Here is a 12,783-nt window from a genome sequence, read left to right as displayed (position 1 = left end):
ATCAAGATTTATCACGACATCCTTTCTCTTATTCCAGGAAAATCAGGACCCATTATACTTCTTTAACTGCTCTGATACTCAGAGGAGTTTGTGCAGTTGCAATTCTATTTTTGTCTGTTTTGTTCTTCTTTTAGAATTGTATCCTGTATCTTGTTCTTCTTAAAATATAACACCTAGTATTTTTCTGCACTAAAATTGGTTTCCTAGAGCTGTTGGGGAAAGTTTAAACTAGTTTAGCAGGGGGATAGGAACCAAAGAGAAAGTGCAGAGAATAGAGCAGAAGTTGTAAAAAATGATACAATGTGTTGTGAGTTTGTGAGGAAGGACAGGTAGGGGAGAAAGCATAAATATAGTCAGTTCAAGGTTTGAAATGTGTCTATTTCAATGCAACGAGTATTAGGAATAAAGGAGTTGAACATAGAGCATGGATCCGGATGAGGAATTGCGATATTGGGGCTATTACAGAGACTTGGCTGACAGAAAGACATGATTGGCCGAAGCACGTGTTTTCTCTTTCCAATATTTTTGTTAAGTTTTATTTAAGGTGTTTTAAAAGGGATAGGTTGGGGTGTAAAAGAGGGATGAGAGTAGCATTTCTGGTCAGGGACAGTATCACGACTAGAAAAGGAGGACGCTGTGGAGGGAGTGTCTGCTGAGACAGTGTGGGTGGAAATCAGAAATAGGAAGGGACTAATCACTGTACTGTCTATATGACCCCTAAATGGCCTTTAGGATTCTGAGGAACAGATATGTAGGCAGATTTTGCTGCAGAAATTGCAGGGTTGTTGTTTTGAGAGACTTTAATTTCCCAAATATTAACTAGCCCCTCCTGACTGCAAGAGGGACATAAGGATCAGAATTTGTCAGGTCTATCCAAGGATTCCTGATACAGTGTGTAGACCAGCCGACTAGAGGAGAAGCCATACTAGATCTAGTACTGGGTAGTGAACCTGGTCAGGTAGTGGACCTCTCGGTGGGGGATCATTTTGGTGAGAGTGACCACAACTCTCTGAGCTTTAGTATAATTATGGACATGGATAAAAGCAGACAAAATGGGAAAGTTTTTAATAGGTGAAGGACTAATTACAATAGAATGAGGCAAGATCTAGGAAGAGTAAATTGGGAGCAAATGTTTATGGGAGAAGGCACTGAAGTAATGAGGAGGATATTCAGAGACCTCTTGAGCGGAGTTCTGGATAGGTTTGTCCCACTGAGACAGTGATAAAATGGTTGGAAAAGGGAACAGTAGTTGACAAAACAGGTGAGGTAGCTGGTTAAGAGGAAGAAGTAAATATTCATTAGATTGAGGAAGCAAAAACAAGAAGGGCTCATGAGAATTTTATCATAGCTAGGAAGGAACTTATTAGAGCTCAAAAAGGGCACGAGAAGGCCTTGGCATTTAGGATTAAGGAGAACCCAAAGCATTCTATGCATACATGAACAGAAGGGTGATTACAGTAAAGGTAGGACCACTTAAGGATAACGTGTGCCTGTAGGCAGAGGAGATTGGGGAGGTCTTAAATGAATACTTTGCGTCAATATTCACCAGAGAAAAGGACCTTGATCAAGGTGAGGTCAAAATAGAACAGGCTTGTGCGCTGGACCATGTTGACTTTAAGAGAAAGTGTTGGATCTTCTTAAAAATATTAAGATTGATGTCCCAGGGGCCAGATGAGCTATATCCCAGGTTGCTATGGCAAGGGTGGAATGAGATAGCTGCAGTTTTGGCGACAATCTTTGCATTCTCCATGGCCACATGTTAGGAGTCAGATGGTTTGAGAATGGCAAATTCTTTAAAAAAAGGTAATAGTGAGAATCTTGGGAATTGTAAAGCAGTAAGTCTTATGTTAGAGTGGTACAAACTACTGAAAAGGATTCTTAAGGACAGGATTTATGAGCATGTGAGAGGTACAGTCTTCTCAGGGATGGTTGGCATGGGTTTGTAAGGGGAAGGTTGTGCCTCACGAGCCTAATTGAGTTTTTGAGGAGGTAATAAAAGAAATGGATGAATGTAGGGAAGTAGATGTGATGTACATGGATTTTAGTAAGACATTTGCCAAGGTAGCATGAATTCTATTCCTCGTGACAAAGCCATGGTATCTTAGCTGTGTGGATTTAGAATTGGTTTGCCTTTAGAAAGCAGAGTGTAGTAGTGGATGGTAACCATTCTGCCTGGAGGCTAGTGACTAGTGGAGTTCTGCAGGAATCAGTTCTGGGACTGCTGCTCTTTGTGATTTTTGTAAATGGTCAAGATGAAGATGCAGAAAGATGGAACAGTAAGTTTGCGGATGATACGAAGGTTGGAGGAGTTGTGGATAATGCTGAAGGTTGTTGTAGGTTACAGGATGCAGAATTGGATGGACAAGTGACAGATGGAGTTCAATTTAGATAAGTGCGAGGTAATGCATTTTGGAAGGCCAACCCTGAAGGCTGAGTACAGAGTTAATAGTCAGATACTTAACAGTGTGGAAGAACAGAGGGACCTTGGTTTCCAAATCTATGCATCTCTCAAGGTTGCCGTGCAGGTTGATAGGATAGTTAAGAAGGCCTATGGGATGCTGGGCTTCATTAGTCAGGAGATTGGGTTCAAGAGTTGAGAGGTCATGTTGCAACTCTACAAATCTCTGGTGAGACCAAACTTTGAATATTGTGTTCAGTTCTGGTCACTTCATTATAGAAAGGATGTGGAGGCCAAGGAGAGGGTACAGAGGAGTTTCACCTGGCAGGTAATTTGCATAGGATTCCATTTGGATAATGCTGAAGGTTGTTGTAGGTTACAAGGTATATAGACAGGATGCAGAATTGGATGGACAAGTGACAGATGGAGTTCAATCTGGATAAGTGCGAGGTAATGCATTTTGGAAGGCCAACCCTGAAGGCTGAGTACAGAGTTAATAGTCAGATACTTAACAGTGTGGAAGAACAGAGGGACCTTGGTGACAAAGGTCACCCAGTACTAGATCTAGTATGGCTTCTCCTCTAGTCGGCTGGTCTACACACTGTATCAGGAATCCTTGGATAGACCTGACAAATTCTGATCCTTATGTCCCTCTTGCAGTCAGGAGGGGCTAGTTAATATTTGGGAAATTAAAGTCTCTCAAAACAACAACCCTGCAATTTCTGCAGCAAAATCTGCCTACATATCTGTTCCTCAGTATCCTAAAGGCCATTTAGGTAGGTGCAGAAATAAGTGTATAGGAGGCCAATGGTGTTGGCATGCTGACCTTCTATTTAAAGCGAGTGCAATGTGCATTGAGTTCATCAGGGAGGGATGCACTGTTGCCTGTAATTCTTCCTGACTACTTTGTAGTCTGTAATTGTGTGATATACACACCTTGCCACAATTGGTGGATATTTGTAGGGATTTTGTGGGACTCTAACTTTGCCTGTTATTGCCTTTTGGCATCACTGATGGGCTTGCAGAGGTCATGCTTGCTTTTCTTGTATAGATCAGGGTCACCAAAATTTAACACCTTTGACCTGAATTTTAATTCAGTCCATCGGTTCACCTATGGTTTCCAGTTGGGAAAGACTCAGGGTGCCATACAGTTCTTTACATATCTATTGATGAAGGCTGCAAAAGCAGTGGGCTACTTGCTTTGGGTTGACCACTGAGTTTTGAATGAACCAGTCAGCCAATTCAAAGCAGTCACATAACATGTCATCTGCAACCTCAAACCAGCTTTATGTGATTTTCTTTATCAGATCCTCTCATTTTACCCTCTGTGTATAAGTGGGAAGGAGGAGCATTCAAGCGGCTCCATCTTTGGCTTCCCATCTCCCCCCCTCCCCAGGTATGCCTATTCCTGCTTTATTAATGAAATAAAGAAATTTGTGATTGTTGTACCTGATCTGGTCTAATTATGGCTAGTCATACACTACTTTGGTTGATCCTTATTGTCCTGTGAAGTATGCTAGTAGGATGTACACTTATATCGCATCTAGGGCAAAGCACAAAAAACTGCAGCAGTTCAAGAGAAAAACTCATCATACTCATTTAAAGATAACCAGGGATGAGATTACTCTTACCTTCTCTTGGCTTTAACAGTGAAGCAAGCATCCCAAGAATGAATTTTAAAAATGTATTTACATTAAAGCACAGACACATTCCTCCTATTAAAAATCCTGTTGTGCATGCTTGTTTAGGAAATGTGGTTAGAAATAGAATCTCTTCAATGATTGAATGAAAATGGGTTCAATATTGTTGATATTAATTATGATTTGTTATGATTAAACACAAGTTCTCTGTCGGATTGTCCTGATTGGTTCTTTTTCTGCTTTGTTTCAGCTGCATTTGCCTTTATTGTTCTGAAAGAGTCTGGGACACTTTCTGAACCAGCCACCATTGAAGATCTCAAATCAATTGTGGCATCTAAGATAGCCAAATATGCTGTTCCTGACCACATAATGGTGAGTGACCATATTTTCCTCTCAAGTCTACCTCAGACTCGATGATTTAATGAATTGCACTATTTATTCATTAACATAATGCCAGTGATAGATATTGTTACGATTATTGGCTTGGACTGCTTCATTTGCTGAGGAACTGTGAATGAATTGAATACTGTACAACCATCAGTAAGCATCCCTGCTTCTGACCTGATGATGGAAGGAAGGTCATAGAATGAAATAGCTATATATCATTAAGCCTTGGTCATTGACCCCAAGGAACTTGTATAGTGATGACCTGGCTCGATAATTGTCCTTCAACAAGCATAACTATTTTCCTTTATTCATGGTATGACTTCATTGGAACATTTCCCTTATGATGCCCATTGACTTCAATTTAATCAGGACTCAATTAAATATTGTCTTGATATCAAAGATTCTCTCCTTGTCTCTGGAATTTTATCTTCTGTTCCCTGTTTGCCCAAGGCAGCGATGACGCGTTGATTTATTCTTTCTTTGGAAAGGACATACTGGGGCGTAGCCATGTGAAGGACTTAGACAGACATGTTTTGGTTGAGCTCTCTGTGAAGAGTATCAAAAAGGTGGTTAAAATCTCAAAATTAAGAATTTTTTTCACTAAAAATGAATAAAGCAATTACCAAGAGACCAAGGCAGCAGATAGCAAAAGCCAAAGAAGTTTCTACTCAGCCAGGAACATCGAGCGAAAGACTGAAAGGGAGCAGCATAAGAATGGCCTCAGGATCGGTGGACCCCAGCAGAGCTGGGGAGTTGGGACAAGAACTAAATTTTATCCTGGAGAAAATGGAAAACTTAAGTAACCGATTTATAGGTGTGGAAACTGTAATGAGAGACATGTCTGAAAAGATGAAATTAAAGAAATCATTTACGACTTAATGCAAAGAAAGACCCAAGTAGAAGTAGACTTGGTAAAAACACAAGATAAGCTAAAAGCTATGGAAAAAGATGTGAAGAAATGGGAGTCGGACAGACAAGGTCTGCTGGACAAGATTGACCACTTGGAGGTTGCAAACTGGATTTGAAATTGGCTTGGTAGTTGAAATTGGCTTTGAGGTAGAAAACAGAGAATGGTGGTGGATGGTTGCTTCTTCGACTGGAGGTCTGTACCAAGTGGTGTGCTTCTGGGATCTGTGTTGGGACCATTATTGTTTGTTATCTATCTAAATGACCTAGATGATAAAGTGGTGAGTTGGATTAGAAAGTTTGCTGAGGAAAATTTTCAAAGCTTGCAGAGGCATCTGGTTCCGCTGGGAAATTGGGCCAGCAAATGGCTGATGGAATTTAATGCAGATAAGCATGAGGTGTGGCAGTTTGGAAGAACGAATCAAGGTAGGATATACACAGTAAATGGTAGGCCATGGAGGAGTCCGGAGAAGCAAATAAATCTGGTAATACATATACATTGATCTCTGAAGGTGACATCACATGTGGACAGAGTTGAAAAGAAAGCTTTTGGCATCTTAGCCTTTATAAATCAAAGTATTGAGTATAGATGTTGGGATGTTATGTTGAGTTATTAAAGTCAATGGTGAGGCCACAATTGGAATATTGTGTGCAGTTCTGGTCGCGTAGCTACAGGAAAGATATCATTAAGATTAAAAGAGTGTAGAGAAGATTTACTAAGATGTTGCTGGGTCTTCAGGAGTTAAGTTACCAGGAAAGATTAAACAGGTTAGGACTATACACTTTGGAGCGAAGAAGAATGAGGGGAGACTTGATAGAGGTTTATAAGATTATGAGGGATATAGACAGAGAAGATGTGAGTAGAATGTTTTCACTTAGATTGGGGGAGATAAATATGAGAGGTCATAGCTTTAGGCTGAAAGGGAAGAGGTATAAGGGGAACATTAGGGAAAATTTTTCGCTCAGAGTGGAGATGTGTGGAATGAGCTGCCATCTGATGTAGTAAATGCAGAGTCAATCTTGAGTTTTAAAAATAAATTGGATAAATACATGGCTAGGAGTGGTCTGGAGGTTTATGGAATGAGAATAGGTCAGTGGAACTAGGTAGTTTTATTGGTCGGCACAGACCAGAAGGGCCGAATGGCCTGTTTTTCTGTGCTGTGGCGTTCTCTGGTTCGATGGAACAGGGTTAAAAGAAAAATACAGATTATTAGAGAATAAAAAAATTGAGACATAACACATTACAAACATCTAGAACAGAAAAAAATATATTGAAACCTAAACAGAAATATTATGAATTAAAAGAATGGGCACATAAAGTTCTATCTTGGCAGGTAAAGGCAGAGGAGTCATGCTGGATTATAAATGCAATAAAAACAGAGAGCGATATTATAAAATATAATAAAAAAGAAATAAATAATAGTTTTGGACAATATATAAAACTATACAAATCAGAATTATTAGGAGATGAAAGTGAGACGGACAAATTTTTAACAAATATTGAACTTTCAAAATTAGAAGATAAAGAATGGGTTAATTTAGATTCCCCTTTCACAAGAGAAGAGATTGAGAGAGCTTTGGGCACTTTACAAGCTAACAAATTCCTGGGGGAGGATGGATTTCCTCCTGAGTTCTATTGACAATTTAAAGATTTATTGATGCCTCTTATGATGGATGTACTGGACCGGGTGGTGGAGACCCAGACCCAACTTTCACAACTGCTGTAATTACAGTGCAACTGAAGAAAAGTAGAGACCCATTAAAAACTTCAACTATATCACTTCTGAATGCTGATAATAAAATGTTGGCAAAGGCGCTAGCTAATACATACTGATTAGGTGGGATTTATTAAAGGAAGGCATTCTTCAAATAGTCTGGTTAGACTATTTAATATAATACATATGGTAAAATCAAAGTTGAATCCAAGTATAATAGTCTTCCTAGACTCAGAAAAAGCATTTGACCATTTATAATGGACTTTTTATTTAAAATTGGAAAAATTTGATATAGGCAGAAAATTTATAAATTGGATAAACACTCTTTATCATAAACCACAAGCCTAAGTCATAACTAATAATCAGATAGCAGCAATTTTTACCTTGAGTCGATTGAATAGACAGGGGTGTCCTCTGTCCCCAGCACTTTTTTATCCTTGCGATTGAACTGCTGGCAGAGATTATAAGAAGAGAACTGATATTAAGGGCTTCAAAGTTGGATAGGAAGAACATAAAATTAACTTATTTGCTGATGATGTACTATTCTATTATCTGACCCAGCTGAATCCTTGATAAAATTGCAAACAATATTAGAAAAATATGGAAGAATATCAGGTTATAAAAATAAATATGGACAAAAGTGAGATAATGCCATTGATAAAGTTTGATTATGAAAGATATCAAAAAAAGTAGTAGATTTAAATAAAAGATAGATGGATTCAAACATTTACAAATAATGACAGATAATAATTTACAGAACATATAAATTTAATTACACTCTTAGAAAAAATAGAGAAATATTTGCAAAAATGGAAAGACTTTCCAGTTATTTTAGTGGGAAGAGTAGATTGCATTAAAATGAAGGTGATGCCAAGATTACAGTATCTTTTTCAATCATTCTCTATTGCATTACCTAAAAATCTCATTAATTTATTAAATAATTATATGAAGCAATTCCTATGGAATAACAAAGTTTCGAGAATTTCATTGGAAAAGCTAACATAGGATTATAAACTAGGAGCACTAAGGCTTCCTGATTTTAAGAGGCTAGATTTTTCTCAAGCTTCTTTGAAGAAGACAGTCTCCCCCGCTCCCCCCCTCCCTTCGATTCGAATGAGATTGAATTCAATTAAAGATGGGACAGTGAAGGACTTTATCTATAAGTGGAATGTTAATTTAATAACAAAAAAGATGGATAACCCTATATTAATACATATTCTTAGAACATGGCAAGAAATAAATGAGTGTTGTGGCAGATGTAAGTTGTGGAAAAATGCCATCAAGTTGAAATAAGATGATTTTAAGTGCAAGGTGATCTCATTGAACATGAAGCATGAATTAAAGTGTAAATAATGCACACTCTTTTTGGAACATTGAGATTATTACCAGGTTAATGTGAGGGGTGGGTAAAGCAGCAGTGAGGGGTTGTGTATGAAAGGGGTGTTTATGAGATTTCAATTCACCAACTGCTGTTAAGGAAAACTTGTATTTACTGGCCAAGAGAGGAAATGTTTAGCCTCTTAGACTCCACATCATTGTTTTCTGGGTCTACCAACAAGCGCATATACTCCAGGACTGGTTTTATACCCAGCCACCAGCTGGTTAATACTGGTGTTTGAACTGTAGTTTATCCATGGACCCTTAAAATGATTTTCCTCAACATTATTAGACTTGATCTTGTTATCTCAGTTTAAAACCATGAGGTCCCCATTTTAATTTCAATGCACCAATTTTTAACTATAAACTTTGAAGACATTCTCAATCTTGATTCACTCATACATCAGAGTGGTGTTGAAATTCAAGGTTCAACCTGTTATTTGAATGCAATGTTGATGTACAGATTGGATTACCAGACTAAAGTTATTCAGGTGTTTGAAATGAGCATCATGAACCAAATAATGCATTCCTTTTGTTAGTCGTACAACTCATTTCTGTCTTCCTTACTTCCATCACAAAAACTTAGCATGTTCTCTATATTTCAAAACAGTTTGATATTAGTTGTGAATGCTGACATAGTGACCAAGTGATCCATGACATTGTCAAGGTATTTTGCCATCCACAAAAATAAAATGCTGAAAAAAAAATTGAAATAAGATGAATAACGAGACCACACCTCAGGTTTCAGCCAGAGAAGAGTAAGAGTAACTTATTGACATGCTGTCAGGCTAGATATAGACAAACACCAGGTGACCTGGTGTCATGACATGTAGGCCAGGGCTTCTCAGCAGACCTACAGGTGCTGCTGAGTCATTATGCTGTTGTGGCAAGTTGGCAGCCTGTTGTGTCTGGTTATTATGAGTTTGGAGCTGTTAGTGCTGGTTCTGTCCATTCCGTTTCCCCCCCCCCCCCCCCCCCCACCATCACCAGCGTACTGCTACACTGCTCCCCCCTAGAACCAGCAGTAAGCGACCAAGTGGCTCAGCAGTTCTCAGCAGACTTGAATGCCAACGTACTGCGTAGAACTATGCAGGGAGAGCGAAACCAATGTACCGAGTCATGGCGTTGTGCTGATGCTTCATGTACTGCGTACAAAAACTGCTAGGGAAGGAAGTGTACAAACAATTGGTAAGCCAAAACACAATCGTTGACAACACAAATAAATAGGAATCATATGAGACACTTAAGTTCTGCTAGCAAAGAGTTAAATTTAGAAAGTCTAGTAGCAGCTGAAGCCTCCAATGACACACAGGAGCTGGTAGGTGGCTCTCTACGGAGCAATTGTCCATTACTGCTCAAAGTCTGTGATGTCATACAGGAGCTGGCAGGTGGCGCTCTTTGGAGCAACTGCCAAAGCCATGAAAAATCTCTGGATGTTCGCCCGGCATGTAGGCAATGCTACGTTGAGCAGGAGACCAAACCCTGTTACAATGAGCTTGGTCTGCAGTTTGAGATCTCAGACAGGCGGCTTTTTTTTAAAATGTTTTATTTCGCAGGTCAATACCTGGGTTGATTCTTCCATCGAGGAGGGTGTTCCCTCCAGGACGCAGGATCGTGGGTTTCTTCTCTTGGGTAGGGTTTGTTGGTTGTTCCCGGGTCAAATAGTTTTCCCTGTGGGTGTAACTGGTTGAAACATGGGCGGGCGGATGGGCAGGGTGCTCCACTCAGTCACAGCTACTGAGATACAAGTGACTCAAGATCTGAAGAGGCAAGTTTGGTTGTATAGTTTTGCCTTTCCAAACCTGCTGTGTGTTCAGTAAACCATGTAGAGAAGTGCTGTACTCTTGCTTGATTGACGTCCTGCTGAGGTGTTTGTTACATCTATGGTTGACCAGTTTGTGGCAAGCAAGCTGTGTTTTGCAGAAATGTTGCAGTCATTGGTTAGGCTTGTGAAGAGAAAGTTTGCTGGGTCTAACTACAGTTAGACTCTTGTCGGGGGGTCACCAATGTGGCAGATATAAGTTGTGGACAAATGCCAGCAAGTTGAAATAAGATGAATAATTAGACACCTCAGGTTTCACCCAGAGAAGAGTAAAAGAGTAATTTATTGACGTGCTGTCAGGCTAGATATAGACAAACAACAGATGACCTGGCATCATGACATTTGGAGTACGTACAACCTCATGACATTCATGTTGAATAGGCCAGGGCTTCTCAGCAGACCTACAGGTGCTGCTGAGTCACTATGCTGTAGTGGCAAGTTGCCAGCCTGTTGTGTCTGGTTATTATGAGTTTGGAGCTGTTAGTGCTGGTTCTGTCCATTCCACCCCACCCCCCCCCCCCCCCCCCCCACCCCACCAGTGTACTGCTACAGTGTATTGGAAAAAGCAGGTATATCATTAAGAACACCATTGTGTAACAATGTATTGCTACCCATGAACCTGGGTAACAAAATAATGAATTCATGTTACAGGTATGATAAAGGAATAAGATATATTGATGACTGTTACGTAGAGGGATCTCATATCTTTTGAACAATTAAGAAATAAATATGGAGTAGCTAATGGAACTTTCTTTTGTTTTCTCCAGCTAAGATTGTTCCTAAGAGAAAGATGTGGTCAAACCTGGCCCCACCTGAAATTAGTGAAGTAACAAGCGATTTGGCTGGTGAATACACCTAAATTTATAATTAAGATGTACTATGTTGTCCAGAATGAAAGTGCAAAACCAGGTCGACAGAGATCGAGAGAGAGATAGGAATCAGATCTAGGTGTTGCAATGATGGAAAGATGTTGGTTTGATTGGTGTTTGGATAACATGGCATCAATTATAAATACAAGGTATAGATTAGTGCAATATAATTTTCTACACCAATTATATCTCACACCAGAGAAGTTGCATAAATCAAGATCTGAAATATCGGAAATGTGTTTTAAGTGTGGGACAGAAACAGGAACTTTTTAACATCCTATGTGGTTGTGTGTGAAGGTGAGACATTTCTGGCAGGATATTACGGAAATATTTACAAGGATAACAAGGGATGGGCTTCACGAGTGACCTGGAAATTTATCTTTTGGGCAACTTTATTGAAATAAGTAATAAATTAACTAAAATTAATTAACTGTTAAAATAGCTTTAGCAGTGGCTAAGAAATATATTGCAATTACTTGGAAATCTGACTCCCCTCTGAGATAAATACTTCCATACCTATGGAAAAAATTACATATAATTTAAAGAACAAATGTGACATATTTATCAATATATGGCAGCCATATTTGGACCATATAGGGACCCAATTATAATTATAAATATAATAATAAAAAGGACAATAATAGATGCTGCTGTCTTATAAGTGCAAGTGACTTCCCCATATAAAATTTTATGGTCAACATAAATATGGCTGTGATGGTGTGTGGATTTATATTGTGAAAGGGAGAGGGGGAGGGGTTGTTTTGTTTGTAAGAAAAAGTTTTATTTAATATTGGAGAGTTTACTATGTATATTTATGAAAAAAATGTAAAAAAGGGCATAATGACACATGGACATACTGGTGGCATTGATATTGAGAAGGATGTTCTGAGCTACAGGATAATGGCAATCAGTTGGGACACAGGTGGAGAGTTTTTTGCAGTTCTGATTACTCTCCTATAGGGAGGATATGATTCTACTAGAAAGGATGAAGGGAAGTCTTTCAGTTATGAGGAAAGACTGGAGAAGTTGTGTAGTTTTCCTTGGAGTTCAGGAGGCTGAGAGGGGACCCGAGACAGGTTTGCAAAATTATGAGGAGCATATTTAGGTAGATAATAAGAAACCTTTCCCCATAGCAGTGGTGTCTCAATCTGGATGGCATAGGTTTAGGATAAGAGATAAGAGGTTTAGATCTGTTTTCATTTAGAGGTTGGCTGGAATCTGGAACTTACTGCTTGAGTGAGTGATGAAGGCAGATATTCTTAATTTAAGATGTATTTGGACGAGCACTTCAATTTCCATGATATAGAATGGTACAAACCAAGCTTTGATAAATTTTAAAGATGCGTACTTAATGGATTGCATTGTCGTGGTGGGCCCAAGTGCCTGTTTCTGTGTTGCATGATTCCAGATTTGCAGATGTATCAATTCTCTTCTTTAGGCACTTTCTATAACTCCTAAGATGGGAAGTTTTTTTCTCAATTCTCCTCATATTCTTTTATTTCCACAAATCTATTTGTCTCATCCATTTCTAAATAGAGAATGGGTCATCACTAAGAGAAATAGGTCCTTCCTGTTTATCTTGTGTGTAATTGTAATTTTACCCAGAAATTTCTTGACTAAGAGCTGTTATTTTCTGGAATGTACAACTGTAACTTGCTAAAGAAAATTG

At 39.0% G+C, this 12,783-nt stretch overlaps 1 protein-coding gene across 4 annotated transcripts in view; it reads left to right on the top strand.

The window, feature by feature from the left end:
• Nucleotides 1-12,783, top strand: part of LOC138760786 (acetyl-coenzyme A synthetase 2-like, mitochondrial) — a 98,827-nt gene that overhangs the window by 84,294 nt on the left and 1,750 nt on the right. The window contains exons 13-15 of one of the 4 annotated variants that reach the window (XM_069931873.1): nt 4,289-4,410; nt 9,980-10,055; nt 11,013-11,090. In XM_069931873.1, the coding sequence (XP_069787974.1) occupies nt 4,289-4,410; nt 9,980-10,055; nt 11,013-11,090 (276 nt within the window). The remainder of the gene's footprint in view (nt 1-4,288; nt 4,411-9,979; nt 10,056-11,012; nt 11,091-12,783) is intronic. The other 3 variants (XM_069931874.1, XM_069931876.1, XM_069931875.1) reach the window with 3 other exon arrangements.

This window comes from Narcine bancroftii, chromosome 4 (genome assembly GCF_036971445.1).
Source record: "Narcine bancroftii isolate sNarBan1 chromosome 4, sNarBan1.hap1, whole genome shotgun sequence".
Lineage (NCBI taxonomy): Eukaryota > Metazoa > Chordata > Chondrichthyes > Torpediniformes > Narcinidae > Narcine > Narcine bancroftii.
Note: the sequence above shows the minus strand (reverse complement) of the source record. Positions and strands in the feature narration are given on the sequence as shown.